We start from the raw sequence: 17,481 nt of genomic DNA, 5'->3' as shown, positions 1-17,481 counted from the left end.
TCTTTTAAGATTAGCACCTGAAGAAACTGCTAGATTAATAGAAATGCAAAAACCAGGGAATGTACTACTTCTAAGTTTTCAGCAATGTGCTTTATTTGTGTAAAATTGATATATTAGCCCCATAGAAGCCACTGTGAAGAAAATTAACTCTACCCCAGCCAAAACGAGCAGAAGTATACATCTGAAATATACTTACATAATAACAATTAGCTAAGCTATTTCTTTAAACTTAGAGTAATTTAGAGTGATATATTAGCAATGTTAGGTGAATACCTTCTAAATGATAGATTGATGAGCTGTCTGTAAATGCATATCTAGCAAAGAGGTCTGCAAAAATGCAAGGTTAAGAGTTTCAAATAAAAAAAAAGTTTCAAAAAACCATAATTACAAAAAAAAATATGCAGTTAACTGTGCTTTGTTAGTTGACTTGAATGTGTTCTAATTTATTCGATTAATTCTTAATTAGTGTCCTTAGACCTAGTTATGTTCTAGTTTTTATCTATAAAAGGTACCTTGAAAGATACCTTCTCTTACAAACTTACATAATCAGATTTTGAAAGTCTGTTCAGGGTATATGCTGTGAGAACGTGAACCTCCTTGAAAATGCAGCGGTAAATATTAAAAGGATAAACTGTTTATTCTATTCAGCATCTTCAGTACTGTGCAGTATTCTGCAGGTAATGATTTACATCAGTTCTCTTTCTCTTAAGTAGGAGAATCTTGCAGAATCACTTTCCCTGTGCTTTACACATTTCTGTGAAGTAGGTACAATTAATAATTTTACGCTTGTTTTATGAGGAGGAAATCTAACAGAGGACCTTCTAAGCCTTTCATTTTGAAATCAGTGAGAAATTTGTATAGGGAGGTCTTGTAGGATTTTATTCTCAGGTTTTGCTCTACAAAAACTGTAAAGTGCTGAGAAAATAATCATGCAGAAGAATTGTACCAGCTTCTCTTCACCACATAGCCACACAACTGCATGTTCAAGTCTGAGGAGGCAGCAGCAAAGGAGTGGGAAGCTGTGGCTGCTCTTGAAAGATGACATTGTGGCTTTTCAAGAAATAATTTGCTTAGGCCTTTTTGAATTGTTCATGGAAAAAAATGATGTTTCCTTATTGAATAGCAGAGGTTCCTGCAGGTTCCCCGTCAGCACTGTATCTGTGTGGGCCACAAGAAGAATTAGCAGGAACATGACCTTTCTATTAGTGGTTGTATATTTTGGTCATTTTATTACTTGTATTTCCTTTTTTCTTTGTAGCTATATTTGATCTCCAGATTGTTTAATTTAATTCAAATTGCTAGTTTAAAACATAATGGATTTGAAGTGGATACTTTCAGTAAATATATTTTTATTTCAGTGTCCTATCGCATGGCTAAGCAAGTGGGAAGGTCCAGAAGATCCTTTACAATATCTTAGAAGTCTTGTAGCTCGAGCGCTTGCTATACAGGTAATTTTAAAGAGTCATTTATTTACCTTAGTATACTGGTGTTCAGTGGCACAGTATATCATGTAAATTACTCTACAGTAGACCTTTACAAATACAAATCTCAAAGAGTTGTAGATGTGTGAAAAGGCATGTAAAAATTTAAAGGAGTAATATGGTAACATTGTTGGTTGCTTCACAATTGATTTACACCTTAGATATTCGTCACTAGTCTTTATGATGAACTGGGGGGGAAAGAAAATTTATTTATGCAGATGAAACTTTACATCTAAGTCAACACACACTCTTCATCTGGTAGAGAGGTGCCTACCAAGGCATAAGTGAAGCATTTCTAATAGAGGTAATTTAGACGACTAGTCTTTAAAGCAAATAATGAAAACATCTGCATTCTCCAGGTTTACAAGAGGCTATAATAGAAGGTGCAGTATGACAACAGCTTTGTCAATTTACAGTCTGACAGTGAAGAGGATAATTTTTATTTAAGGTAGATCTATGTGTACTTTGATTGATAGAAGCAGTGTATTTAAGATAATAGGCAGATGAATAAAAAAGTCATTCATCTAAATTAATTAATATTTAAGGAAATAGATTTCATCATGTTGCATACAGAGAGAGAAAACTGTGAGAACTTTCCAGAGAGGTAGGAAGGACAGATCTTTATTATCTCCGGGCAATAAATAGAAAGCTTACGGTTTTGACCTTGATTAACACAGTCTTGTCCAGCAGGATACAAAGATTTCTGTCAACATTGGTGTTGACTGTCAGATTCAGAAGGAAGATTTGAAGGGCACATGATTTCTAGGCATTACTTTTTCTAAAGAAACTACCAGATGGATGTTTTCAAAGTATTAATAGCATTCTTGTTATGCAAACAGTTTCTTTTGGCTAATGCTTAGTTTTTGTTTGTTCTTTCCTTCAAAAAAGGCTTAAAGTATAAACAAAGAAAGTGTAAATATGTATAGCATCAAGTGATAATGCATGTTCAGATGTTATTTGGTCATATAACTAGGGCTGAACTTAGTCCCATCGGACTGTTATTGTCTTTAGTATTAAAAAAACATCATTTGTGGCTGAGTCAGTGTGTTTGTAAGCTTCAAGAATACCTTACTGTTTGCTGCTTGTACTTTCATTTGGTTGTGACCAAACTGCATGCAACTTTCCTTACTTATATGGTTTCTTTTTTAATTGAAGTCTGAGATTACTGTTCAAGCTTCTGTGTGGACTGCACCTCCCATACAAAGTGGAGATAATGTGACAGAGTGTAACAGAATTAAATGTGTTAATAGTAATAAATGATTTTCAACCACACATATTCAGGAAGTTTTTATTTTCATATATTACTTCAATCAACTATTGACAAATATGCTGCCTTATAGTACCATGATAGTAATCTTCCTTTCTCGCTGTTTAAACTGCTGACAAAATGTTACATTTGGATTACTCATTTTTATGAAAGTTATTATGAAGAAATCATTAACAATTTTAAACAATTATTTATTGTAAGAGAGGGAAAGATTATTAAGGCAGAGCTTTACAGCAGATCCTTAACATACATAATTGTATTCAGAAGCAGTAAATTACATTAAATTTTTTGTTAGTGACAACAGTTGCTGGTTATTTAATTTTTATTTTTTTAATGTGACATATGTAATATAGTTGTGTTTGAAGCAATTCTTAATAATACATTACCAGTCTGTTTTGCATCTCAAGCTTCTAGTCAAATCATGTCTGAAATGCAATTTCTACATTTTTTTTGTGTATAGTACTAGAAAAGTGGTGATTATTTCTAATTATGCATTTCAGTTGAATCATCTTTTTCCTTAAATATGATTCCAATTCATAGTTGTGCATATTACACCAAGATTTTGATTACTTCTGATAAATTTTTAATTAACTTTTATGTGACTTTTTTTATTGATTTTATAAATGTAAATTATCATTAGTTAATTCTAGGTTAGTATTCAGAAATTCAATAAAGGCTTCAATAAAGGTATTCTCACAACTCTGAAAATTATCTTCAGATTTATATTTCAATAAATGCCGTATTTTGGATTGGTTTAGTTTTATATGACCAACTCCATTGTCTTTTTTTTGATAGTTACTCTTATCTCCCTCAGTTTCATCAGCTATGAGACTTGTACTTTCACTGTTTGAGACAGGTTTGATTTAGGTATTTTTTAAAAGGAAATAGGAGACATTGAAACATCAAATTTGTACTGAAGGATTACATTTACTAAGGATGCAGTAAGTCTCTACCTAGGTTATTAGTTAAAGGCTGCCTTGTCAAGAGGTTTGCTACCAGTGTGGAAAATAATAAAAGCAACTGCATTGTTACAAGCATTTAATGGGAATGGAGAGGAACACAAAATATAGGCCAGATGGTAAAATATTTATAGCAGAATTTATAGAAGTGTAAAGATGTTCTGAGAGCATTACACAACAACAGACAGAAAAACAACAGTTGTTGTATTTTTCAGGTCTGAATTCTCTCAGTAAAAAGCAAAATTAAAAAAAATGCCTACTGAAAGTGTGAGGAAATATGTATATGCAAAATGCAGTAGAGACTTATATTGCTGTGTATTATGTTGTCATGATAGAACTGATGGAAATAGATGATTTCTTCCCAGGTTGAAGTTCTGATATTTGGATGTTAACTTTTGCTTTGAATTGAAACAAAAATGGTGTATTGAACATTCTTCTGAGATGGAGTTCTGCATACTTTCAATTAGCAACGCTGACTTTGAACTTTACAATATCATGATTTAGCTTGTCTATCTACAGTGATATATTTGCTATCAACATTAAGGCATGAAAGATATGAATCGTCATAGATCATTGTATTGGTTTTAAGTCTTGGTCCTTATACTGCCAGTTTCCTCGTGATGGCATCTTAAATGTGTTCTGTGGTTTTCCTTTCGGTTCACAATTATAGCTCAGGAATAGTACACATTAGCATATAATGCTCTTAAGTGAATTCCAGTCTGTAGATAAGTGTCTTCTCATGGCTATGGATACCAGCAGGAGAGAAAGAGAAGAGACCCTGGACTATAGCTAGTAAGAGCCAAAACACCAGCCCAGGCAAATGTCAGATGAATATCAACCTTAAAAAATGTTTCAGGTCAACAAATTGGAAATTAATTTTTGTTTCCACAAGAACTAAATGTAGAGCTTAATTTCACCTTTTCAAAAAAAAAAAGCAAACAAAAAAACCTCACACCTCTCTTATTCAAAAAATACCTTCTTTTTCAGTGTTCTAATCAAGGAAATGTTTATGAACACAGAAAATTTTTATTTGCTTAATTTATGAAAGGTTTTGTTGAAAATGTGCATTTATCTATAAAATATTCCTAGAATATAAAAAAGTTATATTTCATACTTCTTCAAGAGACTCGTGTTTATCTCACTGGGATGCTGCTCTCTTGTCCCCTCCCATTCTGAGTGAAATTTAGCGTAATAATATGTCAATGCCAGTTTGATCCCTTAGTAAAAGAGTTTTGCTATTTTATTGCTCTTTTGCTATTTGAGGAAAAATTACTTTGTTTCTGTTTTGGAACCCTTACTATACCTCTGTTTCAACAGTTAGGTACCCAGAGAGATAGATAGGACACCCAAGGTATGTGAGATTTGAACTGGAAATTGCCTGCTGAAGACACTAGAAAACTTTCTGGGAATAGGAGACACAGGATCCTTCCTTTACGCCCCAGGCATCTAGGCAAAAATATTAAATTTTCTTTCACTCAAAGCAGGCAGAAAGTCTGGTATTAGGAAGCCAAGGAAGCCAAGTCCTCTCAATTTTCACCAAGTTAAAGAACTCCCATAATAAATCTTCAAAATTTTCGTACTCAGTCCCCATATCCATCCACTTGGGCACTCCATAATAAGACCTATTCCCCCTTTAAGTAATCACACTTACTTTGCATAGCATGTCAGTTTTTTCTAATACATTGCCTTAACAGATTTTGCAGCAGGGACAATAGCTTAATGGTTTGCCTTTTACAGTTTTAGGAGTATCTGATTCAGATGAATTAGGTTGGCTGGTTCCTCACCTTGTCATTGTTCCTCTCATGACTCTCTCTATTTGAACAGCTGTTACCTAGGTATCTGTGCAGTGCAGAATGCTCCAGATTTAGCATACTGATATTAATGCACAAGAATTCATAGAAGTAATGTTTTAAATCTATGCATTCTGTTATTTTAATTCAAATTTACACCTTATTCTGAAGAATTAGCATTTTTCTGCTACTTTTTTTGGCTTCTCCTCTTCAGCTGTCATGAATATCAAAACAAAAATATAACTGCAATCTAGCATTATCTGCTAAGGAACTGGTCCTTAATTGGCTCCCTTAGCTCTCATCGTGTTGCAGAATGATTTCATTTTGTTAAGAATTTATCAGCCAGGATACATTTTTCAAGACCTTTTATCGAAGTGATAACTGCTTGGTAAAATTTGGAAATTTGCTAGTACTACTATAAAATATGGGGGTTTTTGTCTCTCATGTAACAGGAAAATTTGAAGCTCTTACAGATCCAGCTGTTGTAGTGTGTCCCTTTTTAATCACTGTCTCAGTTAGATGGTATTGATGAAGTAATGGCTGAGTGTTTTGTAAAGATACACCATCCAAACAGGGTGCCACACAGAATGTAAGATCGAAGTATCAGACTTGTACAGGTGATAGGAGCTGTCCATTGAAATAAGATATAATTTCCAAGGAAACTTAAGCAGAGCTGAAGCACTTTTTGTGCACAGATCGTTCATATACTCTTGTGACTTACAGGAAGCTGTATTCCTGCACGGGTACCTGAGTTGTAAGGATTGCTGAAGTTTTCTTTTTATGCATCAATTCAACACTTTACTTTTCAGAGGTTTTGAATCATACAGTCATAGAATATCCTGAGTTGGAAGGGACCCATCAGGATCACTGAAGTCCAACTCCTGGACCTGCACAGGACCATCTCAAGAGTCACACCATGTCATGTGCCTGAGAGCATTGTCCAAATGCTTGTTGAACTGTCAGGCTTGGTGCTGTGACCACTTCTGTGGGGAGCCTGTTCCAGTGCCCAACTACACTCTAGATGAAGAACCTTTTCCTAATATCCAATCTGTAATTCCCCTGACACAACTTCAGGCCATTCCCTTTGGTCCTGTCACTGGTCACCAGAGAGAAGAGATCAGTGCCTGCCTCTTCTCTTCCCCTCACAAGAAAGTTGTAGCCTGCAATGAGGTCTCCCCTCAGTCTCCTCCAGGATGAACAGACCAAGTGACCTCAGCCTCACAGGGCTTCCCTCAAGGCCCTTCACCATCTTTGTAGCGCTCCTTTGGACGCTCTCTAATAGTTTTATATCCTTCTTATATTGTGGTGCCCAAAACAGAAAATCCCTCTTTCTTGTAGTGAAATTTTTGCTTTCCTGCAAAATACAGTGCATTTAAACACTAAATCTGCAAACTGTGCTAATTTAAATGGAAATAAATTTGGCTGCCAATGAGGAGGATTATGTCACGTTTGGGAAAACAATACGGCTTATGCATGGAAAAACAATTTTTAAAAAGCCTCATTGGAAAAGGGTAAATATCTCTACCTGCATTTCATTTGGTTTCATTGTGAGCTGTTGAAACTTAGTCCCAATGAAGGCTAGGTGCTCTGTTAAATTGAGGCATTGACAAGTTATGAGTTTTTCAATAAACATAAGGCTTAACCGTTATGAAAAATAATCTGTTTCAAGGGAATTCAGTTCCTGTTCATTAAACTCTTGGAATTCGAAGCATATTTTGTGAGAATGGCTGTTCTGTTTAAATTATGAAATACTACCTTGTAAGGAGAAGTTTGAGCAGCATCCCTAATATTACCACTAACCATTTGGTCAGCACTCTGATTATAAAATATTTATTGCAGAAGATAATTGCTCATAAAAAATATTTTTAGAAGTGTTCCATAAAAAAGAACAACTGAGGTCATTGTCTTTACAGACATTGTCTCTCTGAGGAATTACCTTTTTTAAAGAAAATGAATTTTTTTCCTAACCTAAGTTTAATTTAAAAGGGCGAGATTTAGTAGTCTGTATTTCTTCTATGGATGTAAGATAGTATTTATATACACAGTAAGTTACAAAAAACTGTACTATATATTATATAAGATTTAAAGCTGTAGTTGATATACTTTATTTAAAATAATAAAATAATCATCGTTCATTAATTTTTCTCTTTAAGGTACAAGATACATTTTCACATGGAAGAAATCTGAAAAGATACAATGATAAAATATTAATAAATTGTATGCATTTAATTTGTCAAAATTAAGTGTAGATTGCTCTGTTTCTAATAACTTGTTTTTAACTTCATCTCCTTTATCATGGACAAAGCTGTCTGCAAAACAGAAAGCCGACTAAAATGGATAGTCTTGTCTGACAAAAGCTCAAGCAAAAAAAAAAAGGTTAATTTTATTACAAATGGTAGAAAAGGATTTTATTATCATTTACATATGAAAAAGAGTCCTTATGTTATGCTCTCAAAGACTTGGGTAATTTTAAATTCCAGACATTAATATATGAGATGGCTGCAGCACATGGTAATGCACCAGTTTGTAGGTATTTCCATCAATCTGCTTTGCTTTTTCTAGACAACTTAGAATGATAAAAAGGTTTGAGTTGGAAGGGACCTTAAAGATCATCTAGTTCCAACACCCCTGCCATGGGTAGGGACACCTTCCACCAGCCCTGGTTACTCAAAGCCCCATCCAGCCTGGCCTTGAACACTTCCAGGGGTGGGGCATCCACAACTTCTCTGGGCAACTTGTTCCAGTGTCTCACCACCCTCACAGTGAAGAATTTCTTCCTAACATCCAATCTAAACCTACTTGCTTTCAGTTTGAAATCATTCCCCCTTGTCCTATCACTACATGCCCTTGTAAAAAGTCCCTTTCCATTTTTCTTGTATCCTACCTTCATGTACTTGTAGGCCTCAATTAGGTCACTCCAAAGCCTTTTCTTCTTCAGGCTGAACAATCCCAATTCTCTTAGTGTTTCCTCATAGGAGAGGTGCTCCATCCCTCTAATCATCTTAATGGCCCTCCTCTGGACTCGTTTCAACAGGTTGATGTCCTTCCTGTGCTGGGGACCCAGAACTTGGATGCAGCACTGCAGGTCAGGTCTCACCAGAGCAGAGTAGAGAATCCCCTCCCTTGACCTGCTGGCCACACTGCTTTTGATGCAGCCCAGGATACAATTGGCTTTCTGGGCTGCAAACACACATCAACAGCTCATGTCCAGCCCCTCACCCACCAGCACCCCCAAGTCCTTCTCACCAGGGCTGCTCTCAATCCCTTCGTCCCCCAGCCTGTATTGATACTGGGTTTTGTGCTGAGCCAGCAGCACCTAGTGCTTGGTCTTGTTAAACCTCATAAGATTCCCATGGGCCCACTTCTTGAGCTTATCCAGGTCCCTCTGGATGTCATTTTGTCCTTCAGGTGTGTCAATTAGACCACTCAGCTTGGTGTCATCTGCAAACTTGGTGAGGGTACACTCAATCCCTTTGTCTATGTCATTAATGAAGATATTAAATAGCACTGGTCCCAGTACAGACCCCTGAGGCACCGCTTGTCACTGATGCCCATCAGGACTCTGAGCCCTTGACCACTGCCCTCTGGATGTGACCATCCAATCAATTTCTTATCCATCTAACAGTCTGCTCATCAAATCCATCTCTCTCCAATTTAGAGAAGGATATTATGGGGGACCACATCAAAGGCCTTACAGAAGTCCATGTAAATCACATCTGTAGCCCTTCCCTTGTCCACTGCTTTAGTCACTCCATCATAAAAGGCCACTAGGTTGGTCAGGCATGACTTGCCCTTGGTTACTCTAACTAGCTCTTCTGACCACCACTATATTGACAGAAATATTGTGTCTACTAACACTAAGCAGTCTATCCAAAATACTTTTTTAAATTTACAATTGTGATTTCATAGTCATACATACATACATATAAATAAATTGCTTAGAGTAGTAACACAGCTTTGTAACTAAAAAGTAGATGTGATCGTGGTTCTGTTTTGAACTGTAGATGGTTTGGTGGAAACTGGCTTAGTGTTACAGTTTGCAAAATATTTCATCTCTTTGTTTTGAGATTTTAAGTGGTCAATGTCAATGGTAACATGCTTTATTTCTCAAATAGCATTTGCAGATATGTGTTAAAAAAATAAGCCCATTTTATAATAGAAAGACACTGCCATTCCACAAGCAAGCATCATCCCTAATAAGCAATCTTTTGGACATTTCTTTGAGAGAAGGCAGAAACGTAGCTGCATGTTGACCTACCTTTCTCTCTTTGAGGGAGATTCCATATAACTGAATTTAAAATTACAACATAGTTTCATATTGTATTCCTGTACAAATATTAAAAATAAAATAAAATTCAGAGCTGTTAAAGTTTCAGAGCTGTCATCTCAGATTTAGCTTGTGAAGAAAAAGCTTCGTAAGAGTAATTCTTGACTAAATCCTTCTTTTTCTGTTGTGTGTGCGTAGTTTTACTCTTGGGAATTCACAGTCAAATAAAGTAATCAGTGCAGGATGCAAGTGCACTCAGCAACTCTGTAAACAGACATGACTGTACTTTAAAACTGGAGTAAATAGGCATTCAGGTTTGGGGTTCTGTTTGTTCTGTTGTTTGTTTTTTTTCTTAGTAGATTTCCTTTTGGAGTGATTTTTTGTCTCTAAATGTTCAGCAAGGTACATAATTGAAGAAAAAAGAAACCAAACCTTGACTCAGAGTAGAAGACTTGCTAAGAGTGATAGGAAGCTTAGATCCCTATTTTAGGCATGTAAGTGATGCTTAAAGGCAGGAAGGGTAAATACCCTGCTGCTCTATGTGTTTGCCAGTGTATTCAGCTGAGTGCTATATATAGCAAGTTAATTAGAATGTGTGCCCTTACATGGCGAAGAATTCGTAAAAGCATATTTGCAGGCAGTGATGTTTTTATATTGTTAAATCCGCGTAGTCACTCTGAACTGAGACTTCTGATGCAATATTCTCTACATCAGAGCTTGAGTTTCAAAATGCCCATTAGGTTTGTACTGTTGTACATTGTTGTATATGCTTTTCCTTATACATACAATGCATTTTCTTATAGGTTCCCTATAGTTACCATTTTCAATGTTATTTCTAGTATTTCGTGATCCCGTATGATAAATTAATCAATTGAAATTACCTACATATTAGGTAAAATACAATAGTTTAGAAGTAAACCAAATATTGTTCGTTATTCAGATATGTATATTATTAAGCTTGGAAAAAGAATTATGCCATCACATGCTCATGTATTTTATTATCACGCTGAGAAAATAAAAAGTTATGATTTGAATATATCCACAGCAGAATCCGTCAAATAAAAAATACAAAAAGATATTGCTAGAATAATAAAACTAAAACCGTGTTGCTTATTAGCTGCAAATTTGATAAACATATATGTAACCAAAGACACCACAATACCATAGAAACGAAAACTTCTTAATGACCTTGTTAAAGGTCAAAGGGAGTTATTATTTCTTCCTGTTCTGCAGTTCTGAGGCCACATCTGAAACACTTGTCCAATTTCTGACTCTTCAGTCGAAAAAAGCATTGCCTAGGTTTCCCAGAGAAATTTGTGGAACTTCCACTTTGGAAATACATAGAACTGGAGTAGACAATGCCCAGAGCAACCTAAACTGATTTTGAATTTGACCATACTCTGAATTGGATTGGATGCCAAAATGTTTAACTTTATGAATAAATTATTTCTATAATGGAATACTTAAAAAACTAAAGCCATTGTAGCTAAAAAAAAAAAAAGACATTTAAAAATATAACAAAAATGTGCTGTTTAACAAAATGTGCAATAGTTTTTCCTTAAATTACTCCCAAATGTATGTTTCTCTGGGTTACTACCTGAGAACAGGTTCGAATGAGGCTTCATGCTATGCTAATACTCTTTGGCATTCTCTTAGCCCTCAAGTGTGACAGGACATCTGAAAGAAACCTGCAGCCTTTGTAATGAGCTGTTTTTGGGATTGACCACAACAAAAATTCCTGTTCTGGTTTAAAGAAAGGTTTAGTGAGCTTCAAATAGCTGATATGCAGCCCTCAAGGTATCTTCACGCTAACTGCCTTAGCTTTACCATGTAGGAACAAACAACAATCCGTACCAGCTTACTGCACCAATTAAAAAAACCCTTCATTATATTCTGTGTCTACACGAAGTTGTGCTTTGTTGAACAAACCATTTGATAGTTTGAGCAGTAATCCCATGTTGCAGTGTTCTGTTTAATGGAGTGTAAGTAGCTTTAGCATGAGCCAGCATGGTGTCATGATGACATGGCCATGCCATCATTAAGTTCCTTTGTTTAGAGGGGGTTGCATCAGCCACTGTTTCTGTTCTGTGATCTCTATTTTCTTGTAGAAAAAAAATAGATTTCTTTCTCTGCCTTTTAATTGTGGTATCTTTTGGGTATTTTGGGATATGTACCCCACAGAGTTAAACAATTTCTGATTAGATTGGTTTAGTATGTTTGATAAAAATTGCATAGGTATCTGATAGGTTAAGCCTTAATAGTTACTAATAGAGTTCTGTCACACACATATGGCTAAGAGACTTTTTCTGCTTTGACAGCCTTAAGAGAGAGTGTTAAAAAAAATAAATTACTAGTAAACAGTAAAAAAAAGTTAAAGAGAGAGACTGGTGACTTCTGTTCAAGGGATCATTTTTTCAGAAGAGGAACAAGGACTGTGAGGGAGATGCTTGATGGAAAATCTTTATCTCATGGGATGTTACCAGAGAAAATGAGCCATAGCAAAGTACGCAGTTCTCTGTTGGTTCTCTTTATTGTAACATAGCCTTCAAGCTGGTACTATAAAACGAATTACTGTGGTGCATCCGATTATTACTAGTGCCTAATAAATTGAGTATTCTGTACCCCTGTTCAGTCACACCAGCACCATCACTATATAGATTTTAGCATCGCTGCTCCAAAGCTCTGCAAAGGATTTGTCTGATGTAGTCCTGACTTTGTCCAAGGATTGTGGTAGAGAGTCTAATATGCTATCTGCAAAAGAATATTGTGTGTCGCTGTTTTCCCTCCCCTGCAACTTATCAGTGGAAGTTCCACCAAGGAATAGTTCCAGCTCTTATGCTTCCTTAGCCAGTAAGGGAACTGCAAATGAAATCTAGTGCTTGGTAACGAATGTGTTTAGTTGTGGAGAAAGAAAAGACTAGAAGGCATGAAGCATAAGAGTATTGGATTCTAACTGGATTCCAATAACTGGATGTTTAGTTATCATACAGGTGAATATCTGAAAGTTAATCTGAAATATAATTTTGGTATGCATCAATCATGAACTTGTCAGTATGTTGTTATGGTTCTTATGCATTATCACCATTATGGTATCTGAATTAAATGTAGAAAACAGCAGTTTATGGAAAGTTAAGTTCCTGTTTTGATAAAAAATAAAGTCATAGAGTAACTAGAATGCTATCACATTTGCTATTGCTTCTCTCAGCTAAGCCTTACTGCATATTTGCTTGTAGCACATCGTTAGCTAACATGCTGATGCTGATGGACTCAGAACATTTATGATCTAAGGCTGTGCTATTGTGTTATTGTTCGGACTTCCTGAACAAACTGGGAAGTTCTGAGGTATTTCAAACTGAAATAAAGAAATAGTATTTTATTTAAAGCGCTAGCCAGCAGAGAAGAGAAAGAGAAGAGAAGAGAAGAGAAGAGAAGAGAAGAGAAGAGAAGAGAAGAGAAGAGAAGAGAAGAGAAGAGAAGAGAAGAGAAGAGAAGAGAAGAGAAGAGAAGAGAAGAGAAGAGAAGAGAAGAGAAGAGAAGAGAAAGGAGAGGGGAGGGAAAAGAAAAGAAAAGAAAAGAAAAGAAAAGAAAAGAAAAGAAAAGAAAAGAAAAGAAAAGAAAAGAAAAGAGAAAAATTTTAAAGTAGACATAAACTCCAAATTAAATTACTATGTTATTTATCATTTGATTATTTATTATTGCCAGATATTGAAATACTACAGTATTCACAAATTCATTTAATAAAGGATAACTACGTCAGAAGTAATGGCTCAAGGATTTCACATACAAAAAAAATATTACCAGAAGGGAGCAAATTGTTGTATACTAGTTGTTCCTTAGAACCTACCATGTTACTGCCTCTGGGCTCAATGCCTGAAAAAAATGCCTGTATTTCATTTCCTTGAACTGTAATACAATCACTCCTGCTGGCATTAACCACTGAATGCCAACACTTAGGAGCACACCTATGGAACAGCTGCTGCACTGTGAGGAAAATAGGACTGTAGCTTAACTTCTTGTTTGACCTTTGCTTAGTCTAAACTCTGGTTAGCTGCATATTTACTCCCCTATCAGTGGTACTCACCGTCATTTACTCTCAGAATTTTCCAAAATCCTGCACTTTTTTCCCCCAGTAATGTTGAATCCATCTAAAACTAGTGGAAAACCAGAAATTGTACTTCATGGTTTCTGGCTATGCATATTCATGTAGCACTGAATACAATTTTCCATCTAGGCATAGAAATGAAATCACTTCTGTAGTGATTTCTATGTTGGTTTTTTGTTGTTTTCTTTTTTTTTTTAAATATAAGTTCTCTTCTGGTACTACAGCAACAGAAAAATATGATGGAAGAAAATACATTTGGAATGAACTAAAACTGTTGAAGGAAGAGTGCTTGATTCATTTTAGAGAAGTTCTGTGATCCTAAAGTTGTATAAATGATAATGTGAAAATCCAGCAACCTCCTTATTCTTTCCACTGTTCAATGAGGTGCTCAGTTTGCTTTGGGATTAGAGATGATAAAGAAGGCTTTGAAAATAGAATAGATGTTTCTTGCATATTAAGATATATGAAAAAATATTATTTGAATCACCTGAGGCCACATAAGAAAAAAAAAAAGAAAATCTTTTTAATATAGCAAACAGAATGCCATATTAATTGAAGTATTAATCCTGCTAGGAATTTCTTTTCAAGCATTTTGGGTATTGCTGATAAGTTTTGATATTATATTTATAATCATAATTTGCTAAATTAATCTATCACAGTTCAGACAAATTTCTAGTTTAATTGTAATAAGAAAGATTCAGGAAATATTGAAATAATGAAATACTGAAATTAAATTTTGAAAGAAACAGTTGCAAAGAACAGTATATGAGAGATTTTTAATTTTATTTTGTAATAAAAATATTTTCAGGGTTAGGATATTTGGACTTATAGATCACATTGTTAGAATGATAAAAACTTGATACAAGATTAATTTATTTTTAAAAATAAGTTATACACTTTTTAAGCTTTACTATGCCTTTTATAGCTGCTGTATCTAAACAAAAATATATTATTAATTAATACACCAAAACTGGCCTTTAGTGAATTTAGATCTTGATTATTAGCTGTTTTGAAGAAGAAAACCTGAACTGCAGCAAACCTCTTAAAGACCATGTTACGAGAGTTAGGAGTGAGGAAGCAGTTGGCAAAACATCGGTACCAGTTTGAACCACAAAGAGACGGGTAGCTAAATTTTGCACGTTCTTGGAACTGATAGTATTCTTACTGCAATGCAGCTAAGAAGTGACAAATGCATGCATTACTGTGGGCTACCTGGCAGGAAAGGTGAAGTTTTCTACTGAGTTGGTCATGGAAGAAAGCCCTTTGGACTGAAATGCTACATGACCATCGAAGATGAATAAGTCAAACAACTTTGCATCACTTTGACAAATGCAGTCAATATATATTTTTATAGGAGCTGGAATGAGGGGTAACTATCTGTTACAGGATTTTTCCTTTTCAAGAAGCATCAATCTGTCTACAGCTTAGCTTAAACTTCCTTCCCTTTAATAGCTGATCTCTTCCAAGCCTTGTTGCAGTGAATGTACTAGTGACAAATGATCCATTTAATAAACTGATGTTGTCTTTTGAGACTGTAGCTTTTCACTAACATGCTGCCATGTGGTCATATAAAACTAAAATAAGCATAAGGGTATTTTTTACAATTGTGTTGTCACATACATTCTATTACCATTTTATTGCATTTAAATCTTAAATTATTTATTAATTGGCTATGAATGAGCTACATCTTCAGCTTTATGTAGAGAACTACAAGCCATTGTGAACTTCGCTTTTGTGTCCTAATGAATGTTTTTGGTATTGTGTATACTGTAGTGCTAATTATATGAGTTCAGAATTAATATCACCCATACTGGTCTTTTAATTGGGTGGAATATAAACATCTGTGTTCCTGACAGTGTTTCTCTTTAGCAGTTGCATTAAAAGTTTATTTGATGACAGCAACTTATATTAAATATAAGTTGAAATGAATGTCTACTTCTATTACGTCAAACAATTTACAAAATCTCTCCTGACCAGAATGCAGAGTTACTGCTATATGATAAAAGAAATCGTTGCATAAAGTCATTGAAAGAGTCATGCAGACAAGAGTCGCTAACTGTGTACATTAATCTAATGAAAATGGAAAGCAAAAATCTCCTAACTGATTCGTAATCATTTGGGTTGAGGGCTCATAATTAGTGATGTGGCAGATAAAAAGATCACTGATTAAAGGTTTGATCATGGTGGAAACATTATGGAGATGTGTGTGACACGCTGACAATATAAAATAAAATTCACTGAGTGATATTTACTTGCATTTTAGATGATTTTGTCACTTCCAAAATACTTCTATGAAATTATTCATCAGTCATTAGTTTAAACAATACAGTAAAATACTTTTTAAGTGTGATATGGATGTTTGGCAGGTGCATTGTGTAATGAGAGTGTAACTTCCAAGATTTTTTATCCAGTGACTACAGCAATTTTGTCATCTGCAAGTAGTTGGTATTTAGAAAGGAGTGGGACTTGTCTTTCTCTATTTAGTGACAGCATGTGGAATCTTGGTCTCTGATGAGTTTCTGGCTTAGTATTTGCAGAATCACAGAATGGTTTGTGTTGGAAGGGATCTTAAAGGTCATCTAGTTCCAACTCCCCTGCCATGGACAGGGACAGCTTCCACTAGACCGGGTTGATCAAAGCCCTGTCCGTCCTGTCATTGAACACTTAATCTTTCTGTCCAGAAGCATATGGCTTGCAACTGCTTATAGAATAGGTTATACAGTGACTTCAGGTTTATACTACAGTGCCATGGTCAGGACTGTGACTATATTGTGTAAAGAAATTGTACCAAAGAGCTACATTATAAGAGTTTCAAAAGAGGATTTTGAGCGTGGACTGTTGCATAGCCACTCAGGTACCTAAATAACTTGTCTGAAGATAACAAATTCTTTAGTCTGCAATTATTAGTATTTTGAGGATCAAACTCAGATTGCATTATTGAGGATACATGGTTTATCATGATTTTAATGTGCAATGTGTGTCTCTTTTCTCATATTGGCACATAATGTGTTGCATTGATGGGAAATTCCAAGCTTGGTATTCCAGTAACAGGCTTCATAGTTGCATAGTTGGAAAGGGTAGAAGAAGGTTGAGACATGTTTTGTAAGGATAGTTGAGGACAGTTATTCCCCTGCCCTTATTAGTTTCATTTATTACCAAATATAACAGAGCCAGTTTTTATCTTATGGTAAATTCTATGAATTTACTACTACACTAAAAATGGCAGCATCAACCTAATACTAGGCAATATTTTTTTAAAATAAAGGGTAAGTACTTACAGAAACTCTTAACTGCAGATCGAAAATTAAGTGTTTCTTGAATATAATATGCCATTTATACAAAAGAATGCTTTAGCATACTTGAAAGGAATGCAGTTATTTGCCTGAACTTATTAGAGCAAAGACAGTAATGGCAGCCATTTTGATGGAAAACTGAAACTCCTCTGTAAGTAAAGGTGAAATAGGGTTTCAACAATGATAGAAGCTTGATAAATTTGCGCTGTACAAAGTGAGCTGCACTGTATAAAGAATGAAATAGAAGTTTATTTAGAATGGATGAGTCATGTTACAGATAGACTGCTGGTATTCTGTATACTTTTAAATGGTGTTAATTTCC

The 17,481-nt window shown here is 35.1% G+C and overlaps 1 protein-coding gene across 3 annotated transcripts in view; it reads left to right on the top strand.

The window, feature by feature from the left end:
- DYNC2H1 (dynein cytoplasmic 2 heavy chain 1) overlaps positions 1-17,481 on the top strand; it is a 170,675-nt gene that overhangs the window by 138,662 nt on the left and 14,532 nt on the right. For all 3 annotated transcript variants that reach the window (XM_027677336.1, XM_027677335.1, XM_027677337.1), the window contains exon 85: positions 1,359-1,448. In XM_027677336.1, coding sequence (XP_027533137.1) covers positions 1,359-1,448 — 90 coding nt within the window. The remainder of the gene's footprint in view (positions 1-1,358; positions 1,449-17,481) is intronic.

The sequence above is a fragment of the Neopelma chrysocephalum genome, unplaced genomic scaffold (genome assembly GCF_003984885.1).
Source record: "Neopelma chrysocephalum unplaced genomic scaffold, ASM398488v2 Primary Assembly neopelma1_43, whole genome shotgun sequence".
Classification (NCBI taxonomy): Eukaryota; Metazoa; Chordata; class Aves; order Passeriformes; family Pipridae; genus Neopelma; species Neopelma chrysocephalum.
Note: the sequence above shows the minus strand (reverse complement) of the source record. Positions and strands in the feature narration are given on the sequence as shown.